Consider the following 21,241-nt stretch of genomic DNA (forward strand, 5'->3'; position numbering starts at 1 on the left):
ATTCTTCCTTTCCCTTTTTGAGACCCCTATCAGCCATTCCATATCAAAGTGAGCTTTACTCATAAAGGCTTCCCAAATCTATTTCCAGCTGATACCACTGAACGTCCTCGCGATCCATGCAATCCCTCACCTTGCGGTGCCAATGCCGTTTGCCGCGAACGTAATGGTGTCGGTTCCTGTGCCTGTCTTCCCGAGTACTTCGGCGATCCCTACACCGGCTGTAGACCTGAATGTGTACAAAATTCCGATTGTGATCGCTCAAAGGCTTGCTTCAACAACAAGTGCCAGGATCCTTGTCCTGGAGTATGTGGCATTAATGCCGAGTGCAGAGTCATCAATCATGCTCCCAACTGCCAATGCTTTGAAGGTTATACCGGAGATGCTCATCGCGCCTGTTCTGTTATTGAAGTCACAACTATGGCACCATTGAATCCATGCTATCCTTCACCATGCGGACCTTACAGTCAGTGTCGTGAATCGAATGGTCATGCCGTTTGCTCCTGCTTGGACAATTATATTGGCGCTCCTCCATCTTGTCGTCCCGAGTGCGTTGTCAGCTCTGAATGTCCTCAGAACAGGGCTTGTATACAACAGAAATGTGGTGATCCATGTGCTGGCGCATGTGGTTCTCAGGCCAGATGCCAAGTGGTGAATCACAATCCGATCTGTACTTGCCCGGCCAACATGACCGGTGATCCATTTGTGGAGTGTGTTGTGGATCAACAAACTCCTCGGGATCCCATGAATCCTTGTGTACCTTCACCATGTGGCCCCAACTCATTGTGCCGTGAAATCGGTGACCAGGCAGCCTGTTCTTGCCAGACTAACTACATTGGAAGACCACCCAACTGCCGACCGGAATGTACCAATCACGATGAGTGTCAAAGTAATTTGGCCTGTCAAAATGAACGTTGCATTGACCCTTGCCCAGGATCCTGTGGCTCCAATGCTCTCTGTAAGGTGGTTCAACACAACGCAATTTGTTCTTGTGCCGATGGCTACGAAGGAGATCCAATTTACGGTTGTCAACTCGTAGAACCCGTATTGCCCAAACAGCCACCCACCTCACCTTGTGAACCCTCACCATGTGGACCTCATGCCGAGTGCCGTGAACGTAACGGAGCCGGTGCTTGCTACTGTCACGATGGCTACGAAGGTAATCCGTACGATGCTCAAGTGGGTTGTCGCCGTGAATGCGAATCCAATGATGAGTGCTCGCCAGCTCAAGCTTGTGTCCGTTTCAAATGTGTGGACCCTTGCATAAATATTTGCGGAGAATACGCCATCTGCTCGGTGGACAATCATGTACCAACCTGCACCTGTCCACAAGGTTATTCTGGAGATCCATTCTTCCAATGCAAACCAGTGCCTGTCACACCACGGCCCATTATTAATCCTTGTGTGCCATCTCCTTGTGGTCCCAACAGTATTTGCCGCAACATCAATGAACAGGCGGTTTGCTCATGTCAATCCGGGTTCGTCAATCAACCACCCAACTGTCGTCCGGAGTGTGTGGTCAGCTCTGAGTGTTCGGCCGATAGGGCTTGTGTCAACAACAAGTGCGTGGACCCATGTCAACATACTTGTGGTCACATGGCCATTTGTCAGGTCAAGAATCACAGTCCTATCTGCACCTGTCCCAGAGGCATGACGGGAGATCCATTTGTCAAGTGTTCGAAGATACGTAAGTATTCACAAGTATTGAAATATCCAATAAGGTACAAATTTCCCGATTTTCTCTTTCTTTATTCCTCTACAGCCATTGTAATTGAAGAAGATCCCACCGAGAAACCGCCATCATGTGTTCCTTCACCATGCGGACCCAATTCAAAATGTCAAATCATTGGTGGCAGTCCAGCATGCTCCTGCTTGCAAGACTTTATTGGCGCCCCACCAAATTGCCGACCAGAATGTGTTCTCAACTCTGAATGTGGTCCCAACGAGGCTTGTATCAATCAGAAATGCCGTGATCCTTGTCCTGGTTCTTGCGGTTTCGAAGCCAAATGCCATGTCCTAAATCATGTTCCTATTTGCAATTGCTTGGATGGCTACACCGGAGATCCATTTGTACGATGCAGTCCAGAACCGGTCACAGAATCGCCTAAGACACCAAATGATCCATGTGATCCTAATCCATGCGGTCCGAATGCTGATTGCTTTAATGGTGAATGTAGATGCCAAGACAATTACCAAGGTAATCCTTATGATGGTTGCCGTCCCGAATGTACTCTCTCGGCTGATTGTCCTCGCGATAAGGCATGCATGCGCAACAAGTGTGTTGATCCTTGTCCTGGAACTTGTGGCGTTAACGCTTTGTGTGAAGTCCTCAATCACATTCCAGTGTGCTCCTGCCAACGAGGCTATGAGGGTGATCCATTCACCAATTGCAGACTGAAGGTCGAGAAACCAGATGAACCCGTCGAACCTTGTTCGCCATCACCATGTGGACCCAACAGCCAGTGCCGCAACATCAACGACCATGCTGTGTGCTCGTGCATGGATGGTTTCATTGGTGCCCCACCACAGTGTCGACCAGAATGTGTGGTATCCAGTGAATGCTCAGCTGTACAGGCTTGCGTTAACAAGAAATGCGTTGATCCATGTGCCGGAGCTTGTGGTATTGATGCCCGTTGTGAGGTTATCAATCACAGTCCAATTTGTGGTTGTCCTCCGGGTAAGACAGGAGATCCATTCAAGAGGTGTTTAGATATTCCTCCACCACCACCAACTCCCAAAGATCCGATTGCCGAAAGAGATCCTTGCGATCCATCACCATGCGGTCCAAACTCAGTTTGCAGGTCTGGTCCCAATGGTCATACTTGTCAATGCCTGCCCGAATTCTTTGGCTCACCACCAAATTGCCGACCAGAATGTATTATCAATCCCGACTGTCCCTCAACGCAGGCTTGCATCAACAACAAGTGTCGCGATCCCTGCCCAGGCTCTTGCGGTACCAATGCTGAATGCCGTGTCATCAGCCATACTGTGTCATGCTCATGTCCGGCTGGATTTGCTGGCAATGCCTTTGTTCAATGCCTGCAACAAAGAGAGGAACCCATCAGGCCATGTGAGCCCTCGCCATGTGGACCAAACGCCGAATGTATCGAGCGCAACGGCGCCGCTTCATGTCGCTGTGTTGATGACTATCAAGGCAATCCCTACGAAGGATGCAGACCTGAGTGTGTGCTCAGTTCGGATTGTCCCACCGATATGGCTTGTATACGCAACAAATGTAAAGATCCATGTCCTGGAATTTGTGGTTCCAATGCCCAGTGTTATGCCGTTAATCATGTACCCAATTGTGTTTGCAATGAAGGCTATACTGGAGATCCATTCTCCAACTGCCGACCAGAACCTAAGTTACCACCACCAACCCCAGGCAATCCTTGCCAGCCATCGCCGTGTGGACCGAACAGCAAGTGCCGCGTGTCAAATGATCTGCCCGTATGCTCCTGCCTCGAAAACTTTGTGGGAGCACCACCCAACTGCAAACCAGAATGTACCGTCAATGCAGAATGTCCCCAGAACAAGGCTTGCCACAAGTTCAAATGTGCCAATCCTTGTGCTGGCACTTGTGGCATTGATGCCAAATGTGAAGTGATCAACCATAACCCGATTTGCAGTTGTGCCTTGGATATGACCGGTGATCCATTTACAAGATGTTATCCGGCTCCCGAAGAGCCCAAGGATGCTCCAAAACCATCCAAGAATCCATGCGTGCCTTCGCCCTGTGGACTCTATTCCGAATGTCGAGTGAGTGGAGATCAGCCGTCGTGCTCTTGCCTGCCCAACTATATTGGATCACCACCAAATTGCCGTCCAGAATGTGTTGTCAACACTGATTGTCCATCTGATCTGGCGTGTATTGCCGAGAAGTGTCGCAATCCTTGTGATGGCACCTGTGGCATTAATTCCGAGTGCCGCATACAAAATCATTTGGCAATCTGTACCTGTCGCACTGGCTTCACCGGAGATCCATTCTCTCAATGTATTGAAATTATTGAAGAAAAGACTCAAACTCCTGTGGAAAGTGATCCATGCAGTTTGCAGCCATGTGGAGCCAATGCTGAATGCCGTCCCGGTGGAGTGTGTGTCTGTTTGAGAGACTATCAAGGAGATCCCTATGTCGGATGCCGTCCTGAATGTACTCTGAGCACAGACTGTTCACCCAACAAGGCTTGCTTGAATAAGAAGTGTGTTGATCCCTGCCCCGGAACCTGTGGCCAAAATGCCCAATGTGATGTCAACAACCACATACCGGCTTGTACTTGCCCTAAGGGTTATACTGGAGATGCATTCGTCAATTGTCGTCAAGTGGTGCGTCAAGAGGAACCAATTGATTTCTGTCGCCCCAATCCATGCGGTCCCAACAGTGTGTGTCAAGTTACGCCCCAAGGTCCAAAATGTGCCTGTCAAATGGGTATGTTGGGCTCCCCGCCAGCCTGTAAACCTGAATGTATTGTCAGCTCTGAGTGTTCGCTACAAATGGCTTGCATCAATCGTAAATGTGTTGATCCCTGCCCCGGAGCTTGTGGCCAATTTGCCAGATGTCAAGTTATCAATCACAATCCAATTTGTACTTGCAATACTGGTTACACTGGTGATCCATTCACCCGATGCTATGAAGAACCAAAGATAGAGGCACCACGCGAACCCAAACATCCATGTGTGCCATCACCATGTGGCCCCAACTCAGAATGCAAAGAGGTGGGCGATAGCCCAGCATGTTCGTGTGCTGCCAATTTCTTGGGTACACCACCAAATTGCCGACCAGAATGTACCATCAATCCCGAGTGTCCATCGACGAAGGCTTGTATACGCCAGAAATGTGAAGATCCCTGTATCGGTTCGTGCGGTTTCAATGCCCGCTGTACCGTTGCCAATCATATGCCGATTTGTAGCTGTGAAGCAGGTTTCACCGGAGATCCATTTTCAAGCTGTCAACCAATACCAGGTAGGAATTTGTTTTCAATATTGTCCCATATGTTAGGTATTAGGCATAACCAAGGGAATAGTTATAGTAATTTATTGGTGGTGGATGTAATCAAGTGATACGAAGAACAACAACAAAAAAATAATGAAATGTTGAAAAAAATACCTATGGAAAAAGACACAAATTGAAAAGCAATATTGCGGGAAGCAAATTAATATTGATGCCTTAACTAAAACCAACCAAAACAAAGAATAATACCATGAAGCTTTATTAAAACAGTTATGGAAACAATAAGAGCTTTTGAATAATTTAGTATGATTAGAAATTTATATATGTTGGTTATGCCTAAAACAAAGAATGAAATTGTTTTTTAGAGTATGTTTACATTTTAATAAGAGAAACGGAAAAATTGTGGATCTTGAGATTTTAAGGAAGATGTTATGTGCAATTAAATACGTTCAAAAGATAGCACCAGAACTTATGGCAAAATGGGCTTGAAATCGATGAATATCTCACATTATAAACTGTTGGGCGCCAATTCAATCTGACGTTCGTTCAATATTCTTAAACAGACCAAAGAAAAGAAGACTTCCCCTTTAATTTAGATAAAAATATAATTTAAATCTGACTATACGAAAATATTTAAAAATAGTTTATACATTGGGCGCCACTCTATATTGCATAAACCAAAAAATAATTTATTCTCTATATTCGATTACGCTGGGCCCAAATAATGTAGCGAAATACGTTCGGTAGTCAGCGGAGCAGATTCTTACTGATATTTGGGTATTAATTAGGAACAAATGAAAATATTTTAGATGTAGATGATCTGTTGGGCGCCATTTTTATATGAAGTTAGCAAAATAAGGTTTATTTTCCGGTTTTTGTGTTCAAGTTTCAATATGCATCTACATCATTTGTTCATCCCACGTAACTTATTAATTTGGGCACCTAAAATTATAAAAAATGTATTCGGAAGCAGTCGCTTAAAGACGTTTTCTTCCTTGTATGCTATGTTCACATGACACTATACATAAAGCGAGTTCTTGCCAATACTTGGGCGCCAAATTCGAGTCTTCAAATATATTCCAGGCTTAGATGATTCGTTGGGCTCTATTCGTTTTTCAATATGCAAATAAATTAAAATTTTATTTAAATTGCAAGTCCCACGTACCAAATTACATTGGGCGCCAAAATTGCTAGGAAATGCTTTTGGAAGCAATCGTTAAAGACAATCTCTTCCTGGTTTGCTATGCTTTCAAGAAAATATACATATAGCGAGTTCTTGCCGATACTTGGGAAAATATTCCAGACCTAGAAGATTTCTTGAGCATTTTCAGTACGCAAATATATTAAAATTTTGTTTAAATTGTTAATCCCACGTACGAAATTACATTGGGCGCCAAAATTGCTAAGAAATGTTTTTGAAAGTAGTCGTTTAAAGATGATTTCTTCCCTGTTTCCTATGCTTTCCCGAAACTATACATGTAGCGAGTTCTTGCCGATACATGGGCGCCAAATTCGAGCCTTCGAATATATGTCAGATATAGAAGATTAATTGGGCGCCATTCGTTCTAAAATATAGTTGTTTAAAGACATTTTCCTCCTTGTGTGCTATACATGAAACTATACACATAGCGATTTCTTGCCGATACTTGGGAGCCGAATTCGAGCCATCGAAAATGTTCCCGGCCTAAAGATTTGTTGAGAGCCATTCTATTTTCAATAAATTTTGTTTAAATTGTTCATCCCACGACCAAATTATATTGGGCGCCAAAATTCCTAAAAAATGTTTTTTGGAAGCAGTTGTTCAAAGACGATTTCTTCGTTCTACCTAGAACTAGACCTAGAAAATTTGTTGGCATCAAGGTCGCTTTGGATGACTTTCGGTATCAATTAGTTGTGGACAATGGCCAAATCTTTTTTTCTGAAACAAATCACTGTGTATAGCAAGTTCTTTAGTGGCACTTTGGCGCCAAGCGTGAGCATACGAAAATATGTACGATATTGGGCGCCATTCGTTTTAAAATATATCAAAAAAATGTACCACTGAAAATATCTTGCATTGATAACAATGCTTTTAAACATTACTCTCGCTATTCAAAAAGTTCACTCAGCCCAATAAATCGTTTGATCTCCATTCAAACTCAAATACACTGAAGATTTTTTTCTAGATTTATAGACAGCAATAATAAAATTGCTAGAAACTTGGAAATTAAAAAAAATTAAATTTTTCTCATTAGTTTGATGTTCTTCTAGTTTAGAAGGAAATTTATACAGACAAGTGTTTATTTCTATGGTTCTGTTATGTTAAGATGTCAAGACAAGGCAAATTGCTATGACATTTCTGGAGGGTTTTCGATATTTTATTTTTTGTTAGTAATTACTATACTCACGATCCATAATTCCTGAAGTTTCTCGCACATTTGTTTTATTACGAAAATCACATACATTTGAAGCTATTTATCTGTTTCATTCTTTGTCACCCAACACAGCGCACAAATTAGAACTAAGTTTTACACAAATCAAATATAAAAAAACAAACTCGAAAGAAAAATTTGATCTTTTTTATGTTTTGCAAATCACAAAATGAATTCATTTCACATTGTTCCGTTTTTTTCACAATAAATGTTTGTTTTCTATGTGTTGCCACTTTTGCAAATGAGCACACGTTTTACACAACTTTTTTATGTGTTCACTTCATGTTCACTTTTTTCATTAAAAAAACGCGTTAATATATATTTTTAAATAATAAAAAACAAGAAATAATAGCTGAATAGTTCTAATTTGTTAAAGCGTTGTTAGATGACCCCAATTTTTTGTATTTTTAATAAAAATTGTGGCTTTATTCCCGACAAACACAACTGCATTGCAAAAAAAAACGATAAAAAATATTTATTTATACTTAAAGATTTAATTATTTAATTTCATTTAAAATACAAATATTCTCGAGGTTCCAATAGTTTATATTCTTCTGACATGACAACAAAGAGACAAAACGACAAATTCGAGCCTCGTAACCCCAATTGACTGTTTAGTAATGAACCTTAATTTGAGAAATATTCTAAAGCTGACACCCTGCAATAGCTAATTGTCATACATTGGGCGCCAATATAAAAATATTCAGCACTATTTAAGCTACATTTCATCAAACAATTATTTATTGGGCGACATGCCGAATGACGTTGATGCAATAATTAATTACCATACGTTGGGCGCTAATATGAAAATCGTTGGCACTATTTTAGCTGCATTTCATCTTCGGCACTATTATATCTACATTTCATTAATCTATTACCAATAGGGCGCCAGGTATTCTAAAGCTTACACTCTACAGTAGCTACCATACGTTGGACGCATGTTGGGCGCCAAACTTGAAAGTGGGAGACTCGATAGAAAATATTCAAGGAAATAATCTGAATTGTTACAAAATCTTTTTGTATAGATACAGCTATATTAGACCAAGTATTTAGCGAAATATAAAAATCTCAGTAATTATTTGACAGAATGACATTTGAGGACACATGTTTTATATACAAGACAAAAAAATACAAAACCTCTAACTGTTGGGCGCCATTGTCTTCAGATATCTGGACAAAACCAACGAAACGAAACTTGAATATGAGAATCTCGAATGTTTCTGTCTCCATAAAACATTCATGGAAATAATCTGAAATGTAGCAAAATCTTTTTGTACAAGCACAGCTACATTAGACCCAATATTTAGCAACAATATAAAAATCTCAGTAATTATTTGCTAATATATTGGATTTTTCTATCTCCAAGAAATAGCCAACGAAATAACCTCAAATGTAGCAAATTTATTTTGTGCAAAGTTTAATGACAGCTACGTTAGCCCACATATCCTATATTGGGGGACAATATGAAAATCTCAGTAATTAATTGCTAATGTATTGGGCGCCAATTGAAACTACTTCACATTCAAATTCTAGACGCGACATGGCGACAAATAAAGACATATGATATACTGGGGGACAACATAAAAGTCTCAGTAATTATTTGCCAATAAGTTTTGCGCCAATTCAGCCAAATCCGACAGTATCATATTTAAAGACAGATTTCTGATACACAAGAAAAAATTCAATTTTTGCGAACATGTTGGGCTCACACAGTTTTGATATACAACAAAAAAAATATACAAAAGCACTGACTGTCGGGCGCCATAATCTTCAGACAATTAATAAGTTATGTTAGCCTTAATTTTCTTATTTTGAAACATTAAATGATCGGACTTGGATACCAAAAAGTTTTAAAGACTAGAATTATATAAACCTATTGGAAACAAATTAATAATTAATTTAATAAATAATTTAGTCCATCATTGATAAAATCGTTTACGGCGAAATGCAGATTCCAATAATGACTTTAATTCTGTACGAATTGTCTGAATTTCAAAGTCTATTGGAAGTTGTTTGTTGGTTATTATTTTGTTGTATCCCTGAAAAACAAATAATTAGCTAATAGAACTTATTAGCTGAATAAAGTCAAAATTTTTATCATTTACATTACATCTTTAATATTGTAATTTAATAGTAGTTAGAATGCCTTTTTATACCATATATACATATATATTTTATTTGAAATAAGCCCTAAAACATATTTATATAACGCAAAACTGCCCTGCCAACTTTTACTGCCTTTGCCCTAATATCTGCCTTAATAATTCTGGAAATGAAAATAGTATCGATAACATCGTATTGCTGCTTTTTTTGACGACGAAAATAATATTCCACTACACCCACCCACCCTTAAAAGAGTTATTTATATACATTGTAGTTGTTTCGTACGATCCATTATTTATCATACCACACGTTTGAGAAAACTGCTGCAAAATTTTTAGTACAATGTTGGGCCAAAGGCCATAACCCTTGGTTTCGAAACTGAATGCTTTGGTTTTATTTTTTCGATAAGAAAATTGGTTTTTGAAAAACACAATTGACCCGTTTACACCCCTTAAAAGATACCAACATTATGGTTAACCACTTGTCACGGCGTTAAACTTGTTTTGAAATTTCGTTTTTATTTTTTTGCGCCTAATAAAAGTCTAACCCCCCTTAACCCCTGCTGCCTTTGAAAAATATATTTTGGCCCCCACATTTTGAAATTGTAGGCAAAATTATAAACTTTTGGATTTTTTGCTGCTACTCTAATAAAAAAAAACACAAATAAACATCGTTGGTTATTTTGTTCGACTTTTTTTGAAAATTCTGCTTCCTAATTCGTTAATCATTTGTAGTTAATTATTAGCATTAATCCTTAATTAAAAACAAAAAAAAAAACAAGCAAATTGTAACCTCTCATAAAATTTGCTAAACCGAATTAATAACAATAAACAAAAATAATAATAAAACAAACGAAAATAATTTAAGCGTTTTATTTCGTGCATACTGAACACAGCTCGTAGTGTTGCCATTACTGAACACAGCCACCAGCCACCTAATCAAAACACTAAACAAAACCACACATGTTACACTATTACTCCCCCAGCTCACAGTCATACACACCCACACAAAATTGAAAATTAATCCTCAAAGAGAGAGAGAACCCTCTCGCAAGAACCCTTTAGAGCACCATTATTACACAATAATTATAGTTACTGCCACCTTGTGGCGATTTTTCGTATTAAAAAATGAAAACAAATCATAACATATTTTCATGCGAAATGTAGTGCGAAAACAACAACAACCACAACATTAATATGAAATTAAGTAGTGAAATTTGAAATAACCGCTCTCTCACCATATAAAGTGCAATTAAATGCTTTCGTGCAAAACGTTCTCACCACGCAAACTCACCACCAAGCAAACTCAACACCAGAGTATGTAATACTAATACCAGCCCCAAGCTATGCCCACCCTGTATTTTGTGGTGTAGTTTAGGGGAGAAGTTCATGGAGTTTTGTTTTAATCGAAATCCATTTTTTCTCTCTCTTTTTTTCCCCTACCCCACGAATCGTAATGCCGTTACTTCGCCTCATTTGTTTAGAACGAGTTGTCAACGAACAAATCACACCCTGTGAACCCAATCCATGTGGTTCGAATGCCGTGTGCCGTGAACAAAACGGTATTGGTTCCTGTCAATGTCTACCCGAATATTTCGGTGATCCATATCAATCATGTCGTCCCGAATGTCTGCGCAATTCCGATTGTCCCACGACACGTGCCTGCACGCAAAATAAATGCACCGATCCCTGTCCGGGTACCTGTGGTTCGAATGCCATATGTACGGTAACAAATCACATACCATCATGTTCCTGTTTGCCAGGTTATACGGGTGCTCCGTATAGTTTTTGCCACAGGGCACCAGAGCAACGTAAGAGAATTATTTGTCCCCATCCCCTCTTCGTTAATAGGATATTAATTGCAACATTTCTTTCTTGGCTGTTTAGCAATTCGTCTCCAAGAACCCTCAAATCCCTGTTCACCATCGCCATGTGGTCCCAATTCTCAGTGTCGGGAATTAAATGGTCAGGCGGTATGTTCTTGTTTGGAGAACTTTATTGGTCTGCCGCCGGCCTGTAGGCCAGAATGTGTTCTAAGTTCCGAATGTGCCAGCGATAGGGCCTGCATCAATCAACGTTGTCAAGATCCTTGTCCAGGCACCTGTGGTCTCAACACGGAATGTCGTGTACGCAATCACAGCCCATTGTGTCAATGTAGGCCCGGATTTACGGGTGATGCCTTCACAAGATGTTTCCCCATACCACGTAATTATTTGATTTTCAAATGTCCTAGCAAGATTCCGGATTCAAAATTCTCTCTCCTCTCACTATCTTTAGCTCCTCAAGTCATTATAAAGGATATCGTACAGCGTGATCCTTGTCAACCCTCACCGTGTGGTCCCAATTCACAGTGTCGCAATAATCAGGGTGTACCCTCATGTACATGCCTGCCCAATTATATGGGCGCACCGCCAAATTGTCGGCCAGAATGTTCGATAAGTGCCGAATGTGCCTCGGACAGGGCATGCATACGGGAACGTTGCATAGATCCTTGTCCAGGTTCATGTGGTTTTTCGGCCGTTTGTAATGTGGTAAATCACACACCGGTTTGTACCTGTCCTGAGGGTTACACAGGTGATCCATTTAGTTCATGTAGTCCGGCACCTCCTGAAGAGGTTTACAGTAAGTTTTCTCCACGTTTTCATTTTCGTTTTCCTTGGGGATATAAAAAAATGTTAATGTCTGTATCCATAGATGAACCAACAGATCCTTGCCGTCCCTCACCATGCGGACCAAATGCTCAATGTCGAAATGGCATTTGCTCTTGCCTGCCCGAATATCAAGGTGATCCATATCGTGGTTGTCGTCCCGAATGTGTATTGAATGCCGATTGTAGCCGTGACAAGGCTTGTTCACGCAGCAAATGTGTGGATCCTTGTCCGGGTACTTGTGGTGACAATGCCATTTGTGAGGTTATCAATCACATACCCATGTGCCGATGCCCGGAGGGCACAGCTGGAAGTGCCTTTATTAGGTGTTCTCCTCAGCAAAGTAATTCGCCCGATTTATTTCTTAAAGTATCCGAAAATAATGTCCCCTATTTCGATCTAGAATTGATGACTCCCACAAAACCCTGTCAACCCTCGCCGTGTGGTCCCAATTCACAGTGTCGCGTCATAAATCAACAACCAGTCTGCTCTTGTCTACAAGGTTTCATAGGTGCTCCTCCTCTCTGTCGCCCCGAATGTACCTCCAACTCGGAGTGTCCACCAACTCAGGCCTGTTTGAATCAAAAATGCCGCGATCCATGCCCTGGAACATGTGGAGTTCGGGCACAATGTTCGGTTGTCAATCACAGTCCCTTCTGTACCTGTGCCAACGGTTTTACCGGAAATCCATTTGTCAGTTGTCAGCGCATAAGTAAGTTAGAAATTACATGAGGAAAAAGGAAAGTTAACGATCTCCTCCATCAATTTTGAATCCTAGTTGAACCGGTACGGGATGTTGTTCCCCAAAATCCCTGCAATCCTTCACCATGTGGCCCCTACTCCAGGTGTAAACCCATAGGCGAGGCACCATCCTGCTCATGTTTGGAGTCATACATTGGAGTGCCACCAAATTGCCGTCCAGAATGTGTTACCAGTTCAGATTGTGCCAGTAACTTGGCCTGCATTAATCAAAAATGTGTCGATCCCTGTCCAGGACGTTGTGGCCTAAATGCCGACTGTAGAGTAGTTAGTCATGCCGTGCAGTGTGTGTGCTTTGAGGGTTACACGGGAGATCCATTTGTCCAGTGTTCCCCAGCCCTGGAAAGAGATGTCATTGAAGTGCTCACTCCCTGCAGCCCATCACCATGTGGACCGAATGCGGTTTGCCGAGAACGTAATGGAGCTGGATCATGCACCTGCCTGCCAGAATATTTCGGCAACCCGTATGAAGGTTGTCGTCCCGAATGTCTACTCAATTCCGATTGTCCCTCGAATAAGGCTTGTCTGCAACAAAAATGTCAAGATCCCTGTCCTGGAACCTGTGGACAAAATGCTGAATGTCAAGTGGTAAATCATTTGCCAACATGCAATTGCTTGCCGGGTTATATTGGTGATCCTTATCGTCTTTGTCAAATGCCCGCAGAACGTAAGACCTCAAGTTGTCTTTATCCCCAGGTGGACTTGTTTCAACTAAATTCCTTTTTTCTCTTTCCCACCAAAGCGATACGCAATGAATATGTCAATCCTTGCCAACCCTCGCCATGTGGCCCCAATTCCCAGTGTCGTGAGGTAAATACCCAGGCAGTATGCTCATGCTTGCCTGAATTTATTGGGCAACCTCCGGCCTGTCGACCGGAATGTACAATTTCCTCAGAGTGTCCCGCGGACAAGGCTTGTGTTAACCAGAAATGTGTTAATCCATGTGCCAATTCGCCATGTGGACAAAATGCCGAGTGTAGGGTTCGCAATCACAGTCCTTTGTGTTCTTGTAATCGTGGTTATACCGGTGATGCCTTCACCAGATGTTATCCCATACCACCACGTAAGCTATTTTTCTAATCCTAGTTAGATTCTTGGTAAAACCAACAAATTTCCATTCAATAATTGTAGCACCACCACCTCAAGTGGAACGTGAAGAAATCCGTGATCCATGTGTGCCCTCGCCTTGTGGACCTAATTCGGAATGTCGCAATAGCAATGGTGTACCCTCATGTTCGTGTCTGGTCACATTTATTGGCCAGCCACCGAATTGTAGACCTGAGTGTACCATAAATTCAGAATGTCCCTCACAACAGGCTTGCATCAATCAGAAATGTAGAGATCCTTGCCCTGGAGCATGTGGTTTCAATGCCATTTGTCGTGTCATAAATCACACACCATCGTGTGCTTGTCAGGAGGGTTACATTGGTAATCCATTTACTAGCTGCTCTCCCAAACCGCCAGAACGTAAGAAAATATGCCACTCATGTAAACGCCGTTTCTCAATCAAATGTTTTACATCACAGCTACCTCTCCTCCTCGTTTGGATGATCCTTGCAACCCCTCGCCCTGCGGCCCTAATGCCCTTTGTAATAACGGCCAGTGTTCTTGCATAGCCGAATATCAAGGTGATCCTTATGTCGGTTGCCGACCAGAGTGTGTTCTCAATACGGATTGTCCTCGCAACAGGGCTTGTATCCAAAATAAATGCATGGATCCATGTCCTGGAACATGTGCCGATACGGCCATATGTGAGGTTCACAATCACGTACCAATGTGCCATTGTCCCGAAGGAATGACGGGAAATGCCTTCTTCGACTGTCGTGCCATACCAAGTAATAAAGTCACGAATTTCAACTCCTTATGTCGCCCGCTGACTTCTGAATGTTTTTTCTCGCCTTTAGCTCCTGTGCCAACAAACCCTTGTCAACCCTCACCATGTGGTCCCAACAGTCAATGTCGTGTTGTCCAGGATACAGCCGTTTGCTCATGTCTACCCAATTTCATTGGCAGTCCTCCACAATGTAGACCAGAGTGTACCACAAATTCTGATTGTGCACCCGATCAAGCTTGCCAGAATTTGAAATGCCGTGATCCATGTCCGGGCACCTGTGGATTCAATGCCATCTGTAACGTTGTCAACCATGCGCCGTACTGTACCTGCCGCCAAGGCATGACTGGCGATCCATTTGTAAGATGTGAACCTGTTTTGGAACCAATTAGAGATGTTAAGACACCCGTCAATCCATGTGTTCCCTCACCCTGTGGTCCCAACTCGGAATGTCGTGTCAATGGAGATTCACCATCATGTTCCTGCCTGCCAGAATTCATTGGAGCTCCACCGCAATGTCGCCCAGAATGTATTTCCAATTCTGAGTGTGCTTCTAACATGGCCTGCATAAATCAAAAATGCCGCGATCCCTGTCCAGGATTGTGTGGACAGAATGCTCTGTGTAGGGTGTTCTCACACACACCAATGTGTTTGTGTGAGCAAGGTTTTACCGGAGATCCCTTCACGGTGTGTAGTCCAGTACAGCAAGCACCACCAGAAGTTTTGAGGCCTTGTGATCCCAGTCCCTGTGGTGCCAATGCCAAATGTGAAGAACGCGCCGGTGCCGGATCATGTCAGTGTCTGCCAGATTACTTTGGCAATCCCTATGAAGGTTGTCGCCCTGAATGTGTCTTAAATTCGGACTGTCCATCTAATAAGGCTTGCCGTAATCAAAAATGTGTGGATCCTTGCCCCGGAACTTGTGGTCAAAATGCCGAGTGCCAAGTTATAAATCATTTGCCCTCATGTAACTGCTTCGCTGGTTATACCGGAGATCCGTATAATTTCTGCTCTGTAGTAAGAGATGAACGTAAGTGGCGTCGTTTTTGTCATGCGACGAGCCTAGATTCTCAATGCTCTAATTTGTTTTTAGCCATACGTGAATATGTAAATCCCTGCCAACCTTCGCCATGTGGTCCCAATTCTCAGTGTCGGGAAGTTAATCAACAGCCCGTCTGTTCTTGCCTCCCAGACTACATTGGCTCACCACCAGCCTGTAGGCCGGAATGTACATCCAGTTCGGAATGCGCCGCCGACAAGGCTTGCATTAATCGTAAATGTGCCGATCCTTGTCCTGGCGTGTGTGGTCAAAATGCTGTGTGCAATGTAAGAAATCATAGCCCCATATGTTCGTGTAGCAACGGCTTTACTGGTGATGCTTTCTTACGTTGCTTCCGCATACCACCGAAGCAATCCGAACCGGTTGTCCAACAACCACCCAGAGATCCATGTGTACCATCGCCCTGTGGTCCCAATGCACAATGTCGTAATGTGGGCGGTACACCGTCCTGCTCATGTCTACCCAACTTCTTGGGTTCACCGCCACAATGCCGACCCGAATGTACCATCAATTCGGAATGTGGCTCCGCCCAGGCTTGCATTAATGAAAAGTGTAGAGATCCATGTCCCGGTTCTTGTGGCAGTAATACAGTTTGTTTTGTGCGTAGCCACACACCGATTTGTAGCTGCCAACCCGGTTATACCGGAGATCCATTCACTGTTTGTAATCCTATACCACCGCCACAGAGTAAGATTAGCTTAAATTTCCTACCGAAGAGAAGGTATTAATTTGTGTGTTTAAATTATGTCTCAGCCGAAATTGTGCCTGCCGACGATCCTTGCAATCCTTCGCCATGCGGTGCAAACGCTCAATGCCGTGATGGACAATGCTCCTGCCTGCCAGATTACCATGGTGATCCCTACACTGGTTGCCGACCTGAGTGTGTTTTGCACACAGACTGTGCCCGTGAAAGGGCTTGTGTTCGTCACAAGTGTGTGGATCCTTGCCCAGGAACTTGTGCCTCGAATGCCATATGCGAAGTAGTCAATCACATACCAAATTGTAGGTGTCCAGAAGGTATGCAGGGTAATGCTTTCACCTTCTGCTCTCCCATTCCAAGTAAGCTCATCGTAGGGATATTGCGTTGCGTATTAAGATTTAATGGTCCATGTATTTTAGAACAAGATATACCCTCAAATCCCTGCCAACCATCACCATGTGGTCCGAACTCTCAGTGTCGCGAAATCAATGGACAAGCCGTGTGTTCTTGCATTGAAGGTTATATGGGAAGCCCTCCATTGTGCCGCCCAGAATGTACCACCAATTCAGAGTGTCCTCTCAATCAGGCTTGTCTGAATCTAAAATGTTCTGATCCATGTCCGGGAGTTTTTGGTCGCAATGCCATTTGTCATGTCAGCAATCACAGTCCGTTCTGTAAATGTCCCGACAGATATGATGGCAATCCGTTTGTAAGTTGTCAACCCATGCGAGATCAGCCTACACCACCAGCACCCAAACAACCTTGCCAGCCGTCACCTTGTGGTCCTTATGCCCAGTGCCGTGAGATTGGCGAGACACCTTCATGTACCTGCCTACCCGATTATGTGGGAGCACCGCCAAACTGCCGCCCTGAATGTGTTACCAGTTCCGAATGTCCTTCGAACCAGGCATGTATCAACCAAAAATGTAAAGATCCCTGTCCGGGATTGTGCGGCAGCGGTGCTGAATGTAGAGTGGTGTCGCATACACCAAGTTGCTATTGTCCAGCCGAGTTTGAGGGCGATCCATTTGTTCAATGTGTTCGCAAACAGCCTGTTCCCCAACTGGAACAAGTTGATCCATGCAATCCAAGTCCGTGTGGCCCTAATGCCCGTTGTACCCAACGAAACGGTGCCGGTTCATGTCAATGTTTCCCTGAATACTTTGGTAATCCCTACGAAGGCTGCCGTCCCGAATGTGTTTTGGACTCTGATTGCGCCAGCAACTTGGCTTGTCAAAACATGAAATGTCGTGACCCCTGCCCCGGTACATGTGGTCAGAATGCCATCTGTAACGTCTTGAATCATAGGCCTAATTGTGTTTGCATACCGGGTTATGCTGGAGATCCATATCGTTTGTGTTCGCTCGAAAAACAACGTAAGTCGTCCGAGAGGAAAAGAACTAGTTCAGAATTAATTTTTGTTTCCACTTTTGTGTGTAGCAATCAAAGAATATGTCAATCCTTGCCAGCCTTCACCATGTGGCCCTAATTCTCAGTGTCGTGAAATTAATGAGCAACCGGTTTGCTCTTGCTTGCCAGAATATAGCGGCAGTCCACCATTATGTAGACCTGAATGTACAATTTCATCGGAATGTGCATTCGACAAGGCTTGTGTCAATCAAAAGTGTGTTGATCCCTGTCCGGGAACCTGTGGCACAAATGCCATTTGTAAGGTCCGTAATCACAGACCATTGTGTTCGTGTAGAGCCGGTTTCACCGGAGATCCATTCTTTATGTGTCGACCAATACCTCGTAAGTTTTTATAGGCCATTTTGCGCAATGTTCGGCTTTATTAAACCAATGATCTTTTTTGTAAAGCTGAACCTCCGGTCCAAGAGGTACAAAAAACACCCGTCGATCCTTGCTTCCCATCGCCATGTGGCCCCAATTCAGTGTGTCGAAATGTGGGAGATTCACCAGCATGTTCTTGTCTACCAAATTACATTGGAGCGCCACCTCAATGCCGACCTGAGTGTGTGGTCAACTCAGATTGTCCCAGCAGTGAGGCTTGCATTAATGAGAAATGTCGCAATCCTTGTGTGGGTGCCTGTGGTCTTGGAGCTCTGTGTGAGGTTAATAATCACACTCCAAACTGTAGATGTCCTGCAGGTTATACCGGGGATCCATTTACCGCGTGTAGCCCAGCACCACCACCTCCACCAACACGTAAGCTTAGTCGGAACATAGAGTCAAAGGAAATGTCGTTTAACATGTGGGTTTTTGTGTTTCTATAGCCACCGTCAAAGACGATCCTTGCAATCCTTCACCCTGCGGTCCCAATGCTCGTTGTGATGATGGTGTTTGTACTTGCCTACCCGAATATCAAGGAGATCCCTACAGCGGCTGTCGCCCTGAATGTGTTTTAAATTCAGATTGTTCCCGTGATTTGGCATGTATACAAAACAAATGTCGCGATCCGTGTCCGGGAACTTGTGCCGCAAATGCCCTTTGCCAAGTTATAAATCACATTCCAATGTGTTCATGTCCCGAGGGCATGACGGGCAATGCATTTGTTGTCTGCTCTCCTGTACCAAGTAAATATTTTCTCTCTCGATTGTGTGGCATTGGAAATCTCACTTCCGCAATTATCTCTCTTGCAGCTCGTGTTCAAACGAATCCATGTCAGCCATCTCCCTGTGGACCAAATTCACAGTGTCGCGTTGTTAATTCTCAGGCTGTATGCTCTTGTCTTCCCTCATTTTTGGGTACCCCACCGGCTTGCAGACCGGAATGTACGGCAAATCAGGAATGTCCAGCCAATTTGGCATGTGTCAATCAGAAATGTATTGATCCATGTCCCGGAGCTTGTGGCCGTAATGCTCAATGTTCGGTGACCAATCATAGCCCTTACTGTACATGTGTGGCCGGTTATACAGGAAATCCATTTGTGGCGTGTCAGCAAATCATTGAACCCATACGAGAGGATCCTGTACCCAAGGATCCATGTCGTCCCTCACCATGTGGACCCAATTCGGAATGTCGGGTTGTGGGAGAAACACCCTCATGTGCATGCCTCGAAGGATTTGTGGGTACGGCACCCTATTGCAGACCAGAATGTGTTTCGAATTCGGAATGTCCCAGCAACCAGGCTTGTGTCAATCAAAAGTGTAAAGATCCCTGTGTTGGACTGTGTGGAGCCTCGGCCCAGTGCCGTGTTGTATCCCATACTCCAATGTGTACTTGTTCCGAAGGTTTTACTGGAGATCCATTCACTCTCTGCACACCCATACCGGTGCAAATACGCGATGAACCAGTACGACCCTGTGATCCCTCGCCATGTGGAGCAAATGCCCAATGTTTGGAACGCAACGGCGCCGGAGCCTGTCAATGTCTGCCTGAATACTTTGGCAATCCCTACGAAGGATGTCGTCCGGAATGTGTCGTGAACTCGGACTGTCCCACCAATAAGGCATGTCAAAATCAAAAATGCCAAGATCCCTGCCCCGGAACATGTGGCAGCAATGCAGAATGTTCGGTACTGAATCATGCGCCTACCTGTAATTGCCTTGCCGGATTCACTGGAGATCCGTACAGTTATTGTGTTAAGCCGCAAGAACGTAAGCGAACTACAATAGAACGAGTTGTATTAACGCTTGCTAACCCTAACCTAATAGTAGACGTAGGCGTTGCACTAATAATTCCAGAGCACCATACCATTAAACCACCCCCTTTCCCCTCTTGAATCTCACCATATCATTTCATTTACATAAAAAATGTTCTATATTCATTTGAAATCATGTAGCCATACGCCATGAATATATCAATCCATGTCAACCATCACCGTGTGGTCCCAACTCTCAATGCCGGGTCATCAATGACCAGGCCGTGTGCTCATGCCTGGCAGATTTTGTCGGTGTGGCACCAGACTGTAGGCCCGAGTGCACAGCCAATTCCGAGTGTCCCCTGGATAAGGCTTGCATCAAGCGTAAATGTTCAGATCCCTGTCCAGGTGTGTGCGGTTTGAATGCCGATTGTCGTGTACGAAATCATAGTCCACTGTGTAGCTGTCGTCCCGGAATGACGGGTGATGCCTTTGTGCGTTGTTCTCCGGAGCCAAGTAAGAATAAAAAAAGTCCTGTTTACAAAGTGCGAAGTGTATACCTTTTGTTTGTCGACTTTTTCTAGCCATAAGACCTCCTCCGATTAAGGATGTACAAGTGTATCGTGATCCATGCGTGCCCTCGCCCTGTGGCCCATACTCAGATTGCCGTAATCAAAATAATCAACCTTCCTGTTCTTGTTTGCCCAGTTATATAGGTTCTCCTCCCAATTGTAGACCTGAGTGTAGTATTAATGCAGATTGTGGCTCTAATCAGGCTTGTATTAATGAAAAATGTCGTGATCCCTGTGTGGGTGCATGTGGTCTCAACACCGAGTGCTCGGTGATGAATCACATACCCTCATGCAGATGTCAAATAGGTTATATAGGTGATGCCTTTGTGGCATGTAGACCCGAACCACCACCACCAGTTTTAATCAAGGATGCACCACGTGATCCATGTTCGCCCAACCCATGTGGTACGAATGCCATTTGTTCGGGCGATGGTGTCTGCACCTGTTTGGCTGATTATCAAGGAGATCCCTACAGAGCCTGTAAACCGGAATGTGTTTTGAATTCCGAGTGTCCATCGAACAGAGCTTGTATAAATCAAAATTGTCGTGATCCCTGTCCGGGAACATGTGCCCCTAACGCCTTGTGTGAGGTGCACAATCATGTGCCCATGTGCCACTGTCCCGCCGATATGACGGGTAATGCTTTCGTTTTCTGTCAAGTCATACAAAAAAGTA

The 21,241-nt window shown here is 43.6% G+C and overlaps 1 protein-coding gene across 1 annotated transcript in view; it reads left to right on the forward strand.

Moving 5' to 3' along the window:
- Positions 1-21,241, forward strand: part of LOC101893139 (uncharacterized) — a 223,558-nt gene that overhangs the window by 176,179 nt on the left and 26,138 nt on the right. The window contains 21 exon segments of the mRNA XM_059131727.1: positions 89-1,684; positions 1,760-4,954; positions 10,940-11,266; positions 11,343-11,660; positions 11,733-12,077; positions 12,150-12,446; positions 12,507-12,815; positions 12,882-13,529; positions 13,605-13,925; positions 13,994-14,329; positions 14,389-14,697; positions 14,767-15,723; positions 15,787-16,440; positions 16,507-16,812; positions 16,873-17,829; positions 17,894-18,205; positions 18,272-18,619; positions 18,688-18,987; positions 19,054-20,010; positions 20,196-20,510; positions 20,579-21,238. Coding sequence (XP_058987710.1) covers positions 89-1,684; positions 1,760-4,954; positions 10,940-11,266; positions 11,343-11,660; positions 11,733-12,077; positions 12,150-12,446; positions 12,507-12,815; positions 12,882-13,529; positions 13,605-13,925; positions 13,994-14,329; positions 14,389-14,697; positions 14,767-15,723; positions 15,787-16,440; positions 16,507-16,812; positions 16,873-17,829; positions 17,894-18,205; positions 18,272-18,619; positions 18,688-18,987; positions 19,054-20,010; positions 20,196-20,510; positions 20,579-21,238 — 13,767 coding nt within the window.

This window comes from Musca domestica, unplaced genomic scaffold (assembly GCF_030504385.1).
Source record: "Musca domestica strain aabys unplaced genomic scaffold, Musca_domestica.polishedcontigs.V.1.1 11, whole genome shotgun sequence".
Lineage (NCBI taxonomy): Eukaryota > Metazoa > Arthropoda > Insecta > Diptera > Muscidae > Musca > Musca domestica.